Source organism: Girardinichthys multiradiatus, chromosome X, assembly GCF_021462225.1.
Source record: "Girardinichthys multiradiatus isolate DD_20200921_A chromosome X, DD_fGirMul_XY1, whole genome shotgun sequence".
Taxonomy (NCBI): domain Eukaryota; kingdom Metazoa; phylum Chordata; class Actinopteri; order Cyprinodontiformes; family Goodeidae; genus Girardinichthys; species Girardinichthys multiradiatus.
In genome coordinates this window covers 38,904,367-38,919,291 of record NC_061817.1, presented here as the reverse complement: position 1 = coordinate 38,919,291, position 14,925 = coordinate 38,904,367, and the positions used below count along the sequence as shown (strand labels likewise).

General features: G+C 39.5%; 1 protein-coding gene across 1 annotated transcript; it reads right to left on the bottom strand.

Annotated features, from left to right (window-relative positions):
• Positions 1-429: 429 nt before the first annotated feature.
• Positions 430-13,067, bottom strand: LOC124862500 (NACHT, LRR and PYD domains-containing protein 3-like). The gene is made up of 5 exons (XM_047356454.1): positions 11,254-13,067; positions 8,606-8,779; positions 2,082-2,255; positions 1,893-1,939; positions 430-1,514 (listed from the first exon to the last, which is right to left on the bottom strand). Exons 1-5 carry the CDS (start codon positions 13,065-13,067, stop codon positions 928-930), a joined length of 2,796 nt encoding a protein of 931 aa, XP_047212410.1. The 3' UTR covers positions 430-927.
• Between the last annotated feature and the right edge of the window lie 1,858 nt (positions 13,068-14,925).

Below are 14,925 nucleotides of genomic sequence, written 5' to 3'. Positions count from 1 at the left end.
TTTTAATAATTAAAATACATTTTATATAAACAACTTAAAACACATAAAAATGTACTATTTTCCTCCATGTGTAAAAAAACAGTTAAACGCTGAGCTATCAAAGGTGTAATTATGCTGTAGGCAACAAAGGAGCGTTTGTGACATCTTCATTACTCAGCATTTGATGACTGTCCTTTGCTGATTGCATTGGTAAGGTCATGTGACACAGGAAATCATGGTTGCACAGAGTCTACAGATGTGCCTGGGTTCCATGGAAACTTGGACAGGTACCATCAGGTTTGGACTCAAAGGAGCAGAATTTAGGTTACCCCCACGTCTGATGACCTTTTCTCTTTTTTTTCAGAGTTCTGTGATTTCTGCTTTAACATGGAGGCCCAACCCAATCATCTCCAGTAGATGATGCTGAGATGTTAAGGTGGCACAGTTAGGGTTAATTCTGTTTTCTACATTTTGCTGAGTGGCCTTTTGAGAGACACTTAGAAACACCAGAATAAATGTTCTCACTTACCTTACCTTTGAAAGGCCCAACAGAAAAATATACATGTATTCAACAATAAACATAATAATTTCATATTTTACATGCAGCAAGGTCTGTGAGTGGTTTGAAGGTTGGTTATTGCTCAGTTTGGTTTTCCTTTAATTAATTAGTCCCTGCTCTGCACAGTGAATGTGACCTTGGCTGTTTTTTTTTGGAAAAACATTCCTGCATCAAAAATGTTGGTTTTCAAAAGAAAGACATTTCACTGAATAAACATAGACACAGTCTTTCATCCCACTGGGAACCAGTCAAGATTTCAATAGTCACAAGAAAGAACATAAGACTCCTGCTTATACTGTACAAAAGGACCCAGACATATGTAAAAGTTTATTCTAATTTTAACATGAGTAGACATTAAACATCATATTTTCTACCTAAATAGTTGGTACTTATTTACTAGCAAGTTTTGCAGACTCATCTACCAACAGGGGGCACACAGACACCGAACAGCTAAAATTTAGGAAGTTAAGTAGCCTATCCCGATCACATCCAAATCCGGCATAAAGAGGTTCGGTGAATGTGGTGTTGAAGGTGTGGAGGTGGATCAGTGAGTCAGAGGAGACCATGTAGAAGGACAGAATGCCAGCAGGACAGTCCACATACACTGCTACTCTGTTAGAGACATTTGAGGCAAATCGTATTTCTTGACACTCTTTGTTATGGAACACGGCAAAACGGTTAAAGAAGCACGCCAGACTCCAGGACTCCTTATTTCCTCCAAACAGAGACTCGTTACCATGTCCTCTTCTGCTGATATTCCTGTAACTTACAGCTATATAAATCAGTCCATGCCATTCCACCTCCCAGTAACAGTGACTGGTCAGAGGATTTTTACTCAGCACCTGGGGCCAGAAGTTAAATCTTTCGATGTGATCCGGATACATCTGGTTCTCTGAAAATGTCATGTTCCTCTTGCTTTTGGACAATTTGAGGCTTCTGTGTGCTGTGTTTGAGTCCAGCTCTAGTTCGCAGGCATCTGATGGAGAAACCAAGAAACCACAGCTAAGACTGTGTTCATGTACCCCGCAAACAGATTCACTTCTGATGAGAAGCTCATGACTGCATGAATGGCCCACAAATAAGGTCCCAAAGATCCAAAGAGATGAACGGTTGTAATTAAAACATCAATCAATAAATAATCCTTCCCAGCCAATAATCAAACCCTATTCATACAGATAGAGATTATGATCTAATGACCAGCTAAGGATTTTATCTAAAGATAAAAAAGTAGAAGACAGTGGACTGGCTAGTCATTCGACTCATAGAGCTTAGAAAAGCTATTTGTGATCACGTTATGAATGACTTTTTAATGCTCGTTGTACATCTGCAAGTCAAAGTGATCATAGTAACTTACATTTCCTGATTCCAGGGTGCAGCCTCTGCTCACCACAGTTGTCCAACCTGTGGAGAGAGGACAAAACTCCATCAGTTCAGAGAATGAGGCTAAAGATCTTGGCTAATCAAAACTTCGAGATCTTTCTCTCATCTTCTGCACTAGTCTGCTGTTTAAAATGTTATGACAAGCCAGTGTGTCTGTCCATACTTAAGAGTCTCTAGTCTCCAGAGTGGATCTTTCAGTCCAGCTGCTAACTGCTTCATCCCTGACTCTCCTGGATGGTTGTAACTCAGGTCAAGTTCTTTGAGATGGGAGGGGTTGGTACTCAGAGCCGAAGCCAGAAAATCACAACCAACCTCTGTGATCAAACAGCCAGACATCCTGCATGATTAGAAAAAAGCTTCAGTTCAAGAAACTGAATAAAATAAAAGGAAACAACAAAAGTTGACTTATTCTGTATTTTGGGCTCAACATAATCATCATAAACATACACCTGAACAGCCCTGCCCCGAGGATTTCCTAACTCCAAACACATTGTTAATTGTTAATGTTTTTATATTTACAATGCTGTAAAAATGTTACATTATAAAGTTTAGATTTTTTAGATCACCAAACTTATGTTAATAACAGAAGATGATAATAATTGCAAAAACTGTTTTCAAATAGTTTTTGAAACATCCCCAAAATGTGATTAACCAGATGTTCTGGAGAGCAAAGCTCAATTTCACTCAGGTCCGATAAATGCTAGACCTGCAGAATCAAGACATCCTTTAAATAGAACCTGTTTGAAATAAACCATATGAACCAACTTGTGCTTTTATGAAAAACATATCTTCTTTTTAAAATCATGAAAAAACTGTGATTATTTATGCTTGTTTTAGAAATATGAGTTTCACTAGCTGGACCCAGGCATGGGTACTGGCAGACCTGTAGAATCAAGACATCAGTTATATGAAACTTTTCAGACAACATGAAGTTGGTAAATGATCTCAAAAAGGCAACACAGATAGGAAACAAAGTCACTAATATCTATGAGTCTGGAAACTGTTACAAAGCTAGTTATAAAGCTTTGGGACTCCAGAGAACCACAATGAGAGACATGAAACACAAATGGAGACAACATGAAAGGTGAATCTTTCCAGGGGTCCTTCCTACCAAACTTAGTCCAAGAGGTCATCAACAACTCATCCAGACCTCAAGTCCTCAGTTGAGGTCAGAGGTCTAGATTCAGCAATATTTTACAAGGCCAAAACCACTGCTGACCAAAACGTCTCATATTTACAACCTGAGGATGACCAAGACCTTTGGGAAATAATCTGTGGACTGATAAGATAGAATTGTACCAAGATGCACGGAGAGAACATGCAACCTTCATACAGAAAGATGTCAGGCAAGGATTTAAACCCGAGATCAGCTTGTTGCAAGGCAACAGTGCTAACCACTGGGCAAACATATAGCCCATAATGCATGATTTAAGAAATCAATTGTCTACAGTCAAACATGGTGGTAATGTGACTGTTTGGAGCTGCTCTATTGCTTTAAGACCTAAACAGTTTGTAATAAACTGATGTATGAATTATGCTTTCTACCAGAAAACTTTCCTCCACAGTAAAGTAAAATATTCATTGCCATTTATCAAAAAACCTGATGGCAGCTTTTGGTGAAACAACCAGTTATTATTTTTAGGGGATCATTGCTTTTTCACACAGAGTCATTGTGGTTTGGTTAGTTTTTTCCCCTTATTAAATTAAATTAAATTAAATTCAGTTTATTTATATAGCTCCAGTTCACAACACATGTCGTCTCAAGGCACTTCACAAAAGTCAGGTTCATACATTCCAATTAATCGTAACCACTGAACAGTGCAGTCAGATTCAGTTATTTATTCAAATTGGATAAAAAGTTTTTCTATCTAAGGAAACCCAGCAGATTGCATCCAGTCAGTGACTTGCAGCATTCACTCCTCCTGGATGAGCATGTAGAGACAGTGGACAGTCACTGGTGTTGACTTTGCAGCAATCCCTCATACTGAGCATGCATGTAGCGACAGTGGAGAGGAAAAACTCCTTTTTAACAGGAAGAAACCTCCAGCAGAACCAGAACCAGGCTCAGTGTGAGCGGCCATCTGCCACGACCGACTGGGGGTTTGAGAGAACAGAGCAAAGACACAAAGAGAACAAAGAAGCACTGATCCAGGAGTACTTTCTATGGGAAGGAAAAGTAAATGTTAATGGATGTAGCTCCTTTAGTCGTTTCATCTAGAAAGAAAGAACAGATAAACTCTGAGCCAGTTTTCAAGGTTAGAGTCTGAAAGAGAGAACATAGAGTTAGTCACAGTAGAAGCTCAGTCAGTAGCCATGTCTAGGAGAGAGAAAGGGTTAAACACTGAAAGACAGGGCCATGTGGATCATTGGTAGAGGTGTGGCTTTGGGGATGACTTTGTTTAAGTTGTAGTTACACCCCAATGCCAGAAGGTGGCGCAGTGCTCTGTGAGACAGAAAAGCGAGGTTATAGGTCTCCATCTCCAATATGGCAGAAGCAAGGCATTGAGAAACTTCACCAGTCGTCTGTCTCATCATTTCCCTGTGTTTTACAGATTAGTAGCAGTTAAATTCACATGAAAGGAGTTTTAAAATACTTGTAAGAAACACAGTTAAATGTGAATGTGTAAATCAGTTGGTAAACGCTGTATTTTGTTACGTTTTGAGCGAGGTGAAAAGACTAAAGGGCAACACTGTGGGTGCCATTTTGAATAAATTGTGTACTTATTTCAAGCTCCTTTTAGTTAAGCAAGCTCCGTTTTGTATTCTGACGTTGTGTATTAATGTTAACATGCCATGGCCGTGAGCAACATATGTTTACTAGTCCTAAAGAAGCATACTGAGAATGTTAAAAGCTATAGCTAAGTGTGCCAGGATACATGTGTTAGTCCCATGCAGTCTGTGAGCTAGTAAACTAGACAGTTCTATACTAAGCACTGGTGTACGTTAAACAGTCCAGCTGCGAGTATAAAAAGGTATGTCGGTAAAGAGTGGAATAAATAAGGTAAAAGTATTAAAAACATGTAATTCATATATGGTGAATTGTCAGGTAAAGGGCAATTGAATTACTTATGATTTAAAGGCCACTGTACATGATGAAAAGGATTATAGATATTTCCTTTGCATATGAAAGACAGCTATTATGCTGCAGTTTGAAAATACATGTGACTGTATTAATAAATATGGCAGAAGCAAGGCCTAGTGAAACTTCACCAGTCATCTGTCTCATCATTTCCCTGTGTTTTACAGGAACATTTAATCTGTTTAACAGGCTCAGAGCCTGGGTCTGTTACACCATCCAGGTTAAGTGATTGACTAAGCAGTTTCTTTTTTAAAGACTCCGGTCCAAAGACAACTTCTGTCTTGTCTGAATTTAGAAGCAGAAAATTTAAAGTCATCCAAGTTTTTATGTCTTCAAGACATTCTTGTAGTCTATCTAACTGGTGGGCTCATCAGGATTTATGGATAAGTAAAGCTGAGTATCATCAGCGTAATAGTGAAAATTTATTCTATGCTGCCTGATAATTTTACCTATTGGAAGCATATACAGTACAGACCAAAAGTTTGGACACACCTTCTCATTCAAAGAGTTGTCTTTATTTTCATGACTATGAATATTGTAGATTCACACTGAAGGCATCAAAACTATGAATTAAAACATGTGGAATTATATACTGAACAAAGAAGTGTGAAACAACTGAAAATATGTCTTATATTCTACGTTCTTCAAAGTAGCCACCTTTTGCTTTGATTACTGCTCCACACACTCTTGGCATTCTGTTGATGAGCTTCAAGAGGTAGTCACCTGAAATGGTTTTCCAACAGTCTTGAAGGAGTCCCCGGAGACGCTTAGCACTTGTTGGCACTTTTGCCTTCACTCTGCGGTCCAGCTCACCCCAAACCATCTCAATTGGGTTCAGGTCCGGTGACTGTGGAGGCCAGGTCATCTGGCGCAGCACCCCATCACTCTCCTTCTCGATCAAATAGCCCTTGTTTGGGGTCATTGTCCTGTTGAAATATAAATGATGGTCCAACTAAACGCAAACCGGATGGAATAGCATGCCGCTGCAAGATGCTGTGGTAGCCATGCTGGTTCAGTATGCCTTCAATTTTGAATAAATCCCCAACAGTGTCACCAGCAAAGCACCCCCACACCATCACACCTCCTCCTCCATGCTTCATGGTGGGAACCAGGCATGTAGAGTCCATCCGTTCACCTCTTCCGCGCCGCACAAAGACATGGTGGTTGGAACCAAAGATCTCAAACTTGGACTCATCAGACCAAAGCACAGATTTCCACTGATCTAATGTCCATTCCTTGTGTTCTTTAGCCCAAACAAGTCTCTTCTGCTTGTTGCCTGTCCTCAGCAGTGGTTTCCTAGCAGCTATTTTACCATGAAGGCCTGATTCACACAGTCTCCTCTTAACAGTTGTTCTAGAGATGTGTCTGCTGCTAGAAATCTGTGTAGCATTGACCTGTTCTCTAATCTGAGCTGCTGTTAACCTGCGATTTCTGAGGCTGGTGACTCGGATGAACTTATCGTCCACAGCAGAGGTGACTCTTGGTCTTCCTTTCCAGGGGCGGTCCTCATGTAAGCCAGTTTCTTTGTAGCGCTTGATGGTTTTTGCGACTGCACTTGGGGACACTTTCAAAGTCTTCCCAATTGTTCGGACTGACTGACCTTCATTTCTTAAAGTAATGATGGCCACTTGTTTTTCCTTTACTTAGCTGCTTTTTTCTTGCCATAATTCAAATTCTAACAGTCTATTCAGTAGGACTATCAGCTGTGTACTGTATCCACCTCCTGCACAACACAACTGATGGTCCCAACCCCATTTATAAGGCTTGAAATCCCACTTAATAAACTTGACAAGGCACACCTTTGAAGTGAAAACCATTTCAGGTGACTACCTCTTGAAGCTCATCAACAGAATGCCAAGAGTGTGCGGAGCAGTAATCAAAGCAAACGGTGGCTACTTTGAAGAACCTAGAATATAAGACATATTTTCAGTTGTTTCACACTTTTTTGTTCAGTATATAATTCCACATGTGTTAATTCATAGTTTTGATGCCTTCAGTGTGAAGCTACAATATTCATAGTCATGAAAATAAGGACAGCTCTTTGAATGAGAAGGTGTGTCCAAACTTTTGGTATGTACTGTATATAGTAAAGAGAATTGGTCCAAGTACTGAACCCTGTGGTACTCCACAATTAACCCTGGAATTTAAAGATGATTTATCATTTACATGAACAAACTGGAATCTGTCAGACAAATAAGATTTAAACCAGCCTAGCGCTGTTCCCCTGATCCCTACAGCATATTCCAGCCTTTCTAAGAGAATATTATGGTCGACTGTATCAAATGCAGCACTGAGATCTAACAGAACCAGAACAGACACAAGTCCATTATCTGAGGCTAGAAGAATATCATTAGTGACTTTCAGCAGAGCTGTTTCAGTGCTATGATGAGCTCTGAGGCCTGACTGAAACTCTTCAAACAGGTCATTGCTGTGTAAATGCTCACACATTTGATTAGCAACAATTTTCTCAAGAATTTTAGATAAGACTGGAAGATTGGATACAGGTCTGTAATTTTTCAAGTCATCTCGATCAAGCGAAGGTTTCTTAAGTAAAGGTTTAATTACAGCCACCTTAAAAACCTGTGGTTCTGATCCATTTACTAAAGATAGATTAATCATATCTAAAATGAGGCTGGTTATCAGAGGGAACACTTCCTTAAATAATTTGGTTGGGATTGGGTGTAACATACAAGTTGAACGTTTAGATGAAGCTAATATTTCTGATAACTCAGGAAGCTCCACAGGATCAAAACAGTCCAAATACAGATCAGGTTCTACAGTTACTTCTAATGTTGTCTCACTTGCTGAGGAGTAAGTAATCATCTTCAGGAGTATGTCAAAGATTTTATTTTTAATAGAATTAATTTTATTTAAGAAGAATCCAATAAAGTCATGGCTGCTAAGAGCTAAGGGAATGGATGCCTCAACAGTTCTATGACTCTGTGTAAGTTTAGCAACTGTACTAAAGAGAAACCTAGGATTATTCTTGTTCTCTTCTATTAATGATGAGAAATAAACTGTTCTAGCTTGGCGAAGTGTCTTTTTATACAACATAAGGCTATTTTCCTAGATTAAGTAGGAATCCTCTAGGTGTGTAGAGCGCCATTTTCTCTCCAATTTTCTAACATTGTGCTTTAAGGTACGCAGCTCTGAATTAAACCAGGGAGCTAGCCTCCTATGAATAATTACCTTATTTTTCAAGGGGGCTGCATTGTCTAATGCACCACGCAATGATGGAGTAACACTATGAACAAGAGAATCAATTTGCTGAAGGGGAAGAAACAAAATTATTGCCCTCCACTGAGTTTTTCTGTGATAATGAGGAAATCAAAAGTGGAACACATTCTTTAAAGGTTGTTACAGCATTGTCCGATAATGAAGTTATCACTTGAAAATGCTTTTTTGTATTTACTCCGGTTATCTTTAATATTAACATACTGTATATTTAATGGTCTGAAACAATTAGGTGGGACAAGAACATCTAAAGCCAAATAAACCTTTAAGGGGGAAATACTTTTCACAGCATTTAATCTCTACACAAAAAGATTTAAAAGTTATTACGAACAGATTTAACTGACACCACATCATACTAATACTGGTAGACTTACTTGAGAGTCTCTAGTTTACAGTTTGGACTCTGCAGCCCAACAGAAAGCAGCTTCACTCCTGAATCCTGCAGGTCGTTGTTACTCAGATCCAGTTCTTTTAGACTGGATGAATGAGAGCTGAGAACCAGAGACAGAACTTCAAGGGATCCCACTGATAATTTGCAGCCAGTTAACCTAAAACAGAAGTTAGGATTGTCTGTTAGTTGTCCTTCCTCCGACATAAAACCAGACATTTTTGTTTCAGACAGAGATATTATTATTATTATTATTCACAATGCACACCAACACAATGAACTGCTTATATCACTAAGCAAATCTAGTTTTCTTTGATTTAATGATGTTAGAAGGCTGAAAGTATTCTCCATCAAAAGGAGGATAACAGTCAGACCTTTGGAAAAGTGTCCAGTTGTTTTGCTTAATCTCACCCAACATTGTCCTTCAGTACCATGCAGCTTGAAACTGTTGGTACAGAGCTTTGGAAACTGGCCTTTCACAACATATTCTCACTATAAGTGAAACAATTACAAACACTCATAAAATTAGATTTAGTAATGCGTTCCAGCCTATTGGATATCATAGATGTAAAATATGCACATTTTGAATGAATTGTCTTAGATTTAATATGTAAAACTCACGATAATCTCAATTTTTTTATCTATTCCAGGCTGTGAATAGGATCTTCATGTGTCCTATTTCTTCTTTTAGTCTTACACTGCTTGGGGCATGACTAATTATTGAAAACATTATTCAATATATAATTGTAAGTAAAATAATATACAAGTTTTTATACTCTCACCCAACAACCCTGCAAGCACCAGGGGACATATGCTCATTAGATCTGCAGGATAGTTATCTTCCTAGCTTTCAGATTGTGTTCTAAATATCTGCCTCCAGAGTTTTAAATATTTTCATGTATTTCTATTCGGATCTGAGTTGCGGTCTGTAGTTACTGTAGATCTCTGTTCCCTTTATTTTGAAATCTGTTTGTTTTAGGTTTGTGTTCTTATTACTTCCTGTTTCCTTGTTCTTACTCTTTTGAGTTTGTTCTTCACCTTCTGGTTTGAATTCATTCCTTTTTTTTGGTTTGTATACTTTTTTCTGGTTTTTGCATCTTGTTTCACCGGTTCCCTATGAACTAATGGCTGGGTATTCTTAGATGAAATCTGCAAGTATCCAGGTAAAGATGAGGCTGCAGTTGAGGCTTTTTAGTTTTATTAAACACTGTTCAGACTAATTCATATTAAACTTCCATTGGACATGGTTCTATAAAACAAACAGGTAAAAACAAAGTTCACTAATTAGGATATTTGTCACAAAACAATTCCTTAAACAGTTTTTATCAGATTAAAAACAGTGCAATTATTACAAAGCACTAATGAATAATACACTAAATCCTAGATGTCCACTCAAATAAAGGATATATTAACATTTTCATTCATGAAAGCAAATCTCCATGATTCTACTGTTAACCCTGGTCAGCGGTTGCAAACATGCTTTTAGAATAGCTTTTTTCTTCATGGTTCATTGACAAGACAGCATCACACAGTTGCTGCAGATTTATCTGCTGCACATTGATGATGACAGTCTTTGGTTCCACCACATCCCAAAGGTCCTCTGTTGGACCGGGACTTTGGGGGTCATTAAAAACAGTGAAGTCAAGACACTGGTAGGAGATGATCTGAGCTTGGTGACATGGTCCATTATTCTGCTGGAAGTAGCCATCAGAAGATGGGTCTACTGCAGCCATAAAAGGATGGACATGGTCACCAACAACCCTCATGTAGGCTGTGGTGTTTAAATGAAACTCATTTGGTACACTAGGGATGCAAATGTAGCCAAGAACATATTCCCCAAGACTCATCAGACCAGGTAAAGGTTCTCTATCCTGCTATTGTCTAGTTTGAGTGAATCTGTGTTTAATTGTAGCTTCAGCTTCCTGTTCTTAGCTGACAGGAGTTGCATTTGGTGTTCTTCTTCTGCTGAAGCTCATCTGCTACAGGGTTTGACATGTTGTGCCTTCAGAGACAGCTGTAACAAGTTATTGAGCTGCTGTTGCCTTTCTGGCTTCAACATCTATGCCACATTCAAAGTTATTTATTCCCCATTCTGGTCCTTATGTTGAACTTTAGAAGCATGTCTAGATGCCTGAATGCAGAGAGCTCCTGCCATGTGATTGGGTGTACTTAACTCTGCCTTCTATAAAATAAACAGGTAAAAACAAAGTTCACTAATTAGGATATTTGTCACAAAACAATTCCTTAAACAGCTTTTATCAGATTAAAAACAGTGCAATTATTACGAAAAACTAATGAATAATACACTAACTCCTAGATGTCCACTCAAATAAAGGATATATTAACATTTACCTTCATGAAAGCAAATCTCCATGAGTCTACTGTTAACCCTGGTCAGCGGTTGCAAACACGCAACATCATATCATAAATTGGCTGAATGCAGCTTGACTTGGTATCTTATGATCATATTCCACAGATTGTTATTTACTTACAGTTAGCTGACCACACCAGAAAACTCTCTAGAGCAGCTTTAGCAGCTTAAAACTAAAAAGATGTTTCTAACCTCTAGTGACAACTGTAACATGTAACGACTTACTTTACATTTGCTAGCTATAATACATTGTGTGTACTCACAGAGCTTTGCTGGAGACTTTCAGAACTGGCAGGAGCTGCAGCAGAACCTCATCTGAAGAAGAGTATTTCTTCAGGTCAAACTGATATAGATGTTTTTCAGATGACAGTAAGATGAAGATCAGAGCTGACCACTGAGCAGGAGACAGTTTGTCTGCGGAGAGACCTCCTGATCTCAGAGACTTTTGGATCTCCTCCACGACAGAGTCATCCCTCAGCTCATTCAGACAGTGAAACATAACTATCATTTTTTCTGGGGATTTACTTCCACTGATCTTTCTCTTAATGTATTTGATTGTTTTCTGGTTGGACCTTGAGGTGCTTCTTGTTGGTGTCAGTAGGTCATGTAGGAGAAGCTGATTTGTCTGCAGAGAAAGACCCATGATGAATCGTAGGAACAAGTCTAGCTCTCCATTTGGGGTTTTCAAGGCTGTTTTCAGTGCTTTTTTATGAACTTTTGTTGTAGACGTTCTCCTGAAACGGAGGAGCCAGTTGTCAACTGTCATCCATGATACAGACATCACATTTTTGTTGTCAGAGAGCAGTGAAGTAATCACATGAAAAGCAGCAAGAAACTTCTGAATGCTGAAGTGAGAAAAGCAGAAAACCTTCTCCTGGTAATTGTCTGTCCTCTTTCCAGAAAACTGCTTGAAGATCTCTGTGAACCAATCTGCGTACGCTGATGCAGTTCTCACCTTGAGACCACAGCTGTTTAAGTCCTCCTCAGTAAACACCTTGTTATCTCTCAGGAGTTGGTGAAAGGCTAGTTTGGCCAGAGACTTGATGGACTGGATGCACTTTTTAGGATGATACTTTTTCTTTGTGTGGTTGATCTGAACCATCAGAAACTCTGTATACATCTCTGTCAGGGTGCTGGGAAGCTCTCCTCTCTCTTTGGTCTCCAATGCATCCTCCAGAACTGCAGCAGTGATCCAGCAAAACGCTGGAATGTAGCACATGATGTGGATGCTTTGGGATGTCTTAATGTGGGAGATAAACCTACTGGCCTTCAACTCATCTCTGAATCTCTTCCGAAAGTACTCCTCCTTCTGCGGGTCACTGAATCCTCTGAGCTCCGTCACCATGTCCACACACTCAGGAGGGATCTGATTGGGTTCTGCAGAATGTGTAGTTATCCAGAGGCAAGCAGAGGGAAGCAGTTTCTTCGTAATGAGATTAGTCAGTAGAACTTCTACTCTGGGTGACTTTATTACATCAGACGCATTTGTCCTGCTGATAAAATCAAATTTAAGGAGATTCTGATCTACACCATCAATGATAAACAGAAGTTTAAATTCACTTTTGTCATTTCTGGTTTCTCTTGTGAATATGTCATTAAGCATCTCTGCCGTAATGCCACTGGATGGCATTCCTGGAACACACGTGTGAATTAGCTCTGCCAAACTGAACCTTTCTCCTCTCCATAAACACAGCTGACGAGCATCAAAAGGGAAAACCAGATGAAATTCTTGATGGGCTCGTTTTTCAGCCCAGTCCAATATAAACTTCTGCACAAGGAAGGATTTACCGATACCAGCACTCCCTTTGGTTACAACTGTTCTGCAGGAGTTGCCTCTTCTGGAAAGATGTTGAAACATGTCGCTGACTTTCACAGGTTTAGATGTTTCTGTTTCTGAGCCTGTGATCTCACGCTGATCCCATTCCTCTGTGATGTACAGCTCTGGATCCATGCAACATGAAACTTCCTCATGACGCTTCCCCAACCAACCCTCTTTCACAGAGCTGAACATGTTCTGGAGGTTGGACTGCAGTGCAGCCGGGTCTGATGTGGTTGGTCGATGATGCAGTGCTGACATCTTCACATCTGTCAATAACAGAAACAAAGCCTGAGAAATCTGTCCCCATAAAGATTTAGCATCAGTAACCTGAGTAATATGTGCAGCACACAGATTGGTCCTGTAAGTCAGGAAACTTCTAAAGTTTACAATAAAATCAGCACAAAGTTCTGCTGCTTAATTCCTAAATTAAACAAGAAGTCAGTTGTGATTCAGAGGGCAGATGTAGATGCAGCTCTCTCTGCAGTTGCTGGTTTTTTTAAGGTTTTAGTACAGATTGAAACAAACAGCTTGTCTTGCCTTTTCACCTTACAGAGCTAAAACTCTACTTAAAAAACATTTTATTTTAGCCTTGAAGACTTTTTGAGATCCATGTAATAATACCGGACATTTTATTAGGTATGGTTGTGGGACTGTGGCTCAGTGGGAAGAGTAGTCATCTTGTCAGCTAATAACAGGAAGCTGAAGCTACAATTAAATCCAAAAGTTGCAGGTTTAAATGCAGCTTTTCCCAGTCATATGTCGGTATGCTCCTGGGCAAGGCACTTAACAACATTTAATTTCCCTTTGGGATTAATAAAGTATTTTTGAATTGAATTGAATTGAATTAACCCCAAACTGCCTACCAATCTGCATATGGGTGTATGAATGTGTTCGTGCATCAATCATCAATGTGCACATTGATGATGACAGTCTTTGGTTCCAACACATCCCAAAGGTCCTTTGTTGGACCGGGACTTTGGGGGCAATTAAAAACAGTGAAGTCAAGAAACTGGTAGGAGATGATCTGAGCTTGGTGACATGGTCCATTATTCTGCTGGAAGTAGCCATCAGAAGATGGTTCTACTGCAGCCATAAAAGGATGGACATGGTCACCAACAACCCTCATGTAGGCTGTGGTGTTTAAATGAAGCTCATTTGGTAACACTAGGGATCCAAATTTAGCCAAGAACATATTCCCCAAGAATCATCAGACCAGTTAAAGGTTCTCCAACCTGCTATTGTCTAGTTTGAGTGAATCTCTGTTTAATTGTAGCTTCAGTTTCCTGTTCTTAGTTGACAGGAGTTGCATTTGGTGTTCTTCTTCTGCTGAAGCTCATCTGCTACAGGGTTTGACATGTTGTGCCTTCAGCGACAGCTGTAACGAGTTATTGAGCTGCTGTTGCCTTTCTGGCTTCAACATCTATGCCACATTCAAAGTTAGTTATTTACCATTCTGGTCCTTATGTTGAACTTTAGAAGGATGTCTCTATGCCTGAATGCAGAGAGCTCCTGCCATGTGATTGGGTGTACCTAACTCTGCCTGTGATCCCAAACAGTGACAGTCAGCTCAACAACTCAGGCGACAAACTGAACACTGAGAATAAACCTACTGGCAGACCCCTCTGGCATGTTTTAGGCACATGCCTAAAAAATCAAGGTGGATGACTCACTGGGAGATCTCAGAAATTAAATAAATTAGAATGGCCAGAATTACAGAGAAATGCCCCCGTTTCCCCTGGGAAAAGGAGACTTCGACAGCGAGGTGCTGTCACAACAACTGATAGAAGTGAGACAGCTGGAAATAATGGAGTTCTCCTCCAGAACAGATTTGCTCCACTACAGAATGAAAACCAGGAAAATGATCCATCTTCTGAGAACAATAAAAGGTTTGAGAACAACCTTCATTCTAAACAGTTTTCTCCTAAGCTGCCAGAGAAAAATCGCCCCACCGGACCAAGAACCCTAATAGTGGGCAACACAGCTGTGGATGGGATTAAAAACTTCTGCAACAAGAAAAACACTGAAGTTATGATTGGTACCAGTAACGTGGTGTCTGATATCTCAGAGAATATTCTTGCAATCACAGAAAAGCGCCTATCTATAGAAAACCTTATTA

Excerpts from the sequence above, each read along its gene's own strand:
- LOC124862500 (XM_047356454.1), bottom strand. The coding sequence starts at position 13,067 with ATGTCAGCACTGCATCATCGACCAACCACATCAGACCCGGCTGCACTG. Across the intron at positions 2,256-8,605 it reads TGTAAACTAGAGACTCTCAA|GATGTCTGGCTGTTTGATCA; the intron begins GTAAGTCTACCA and ends CTAATCATGCAG. Across the intron at positions 1,515-1,892 it reads GCACCCTGGAATCAGGAAAT|ATGCCTGCGAACTAGAGCTG; the intron begins GTAAGTTACTAT and ends TTTCTCCATCAG.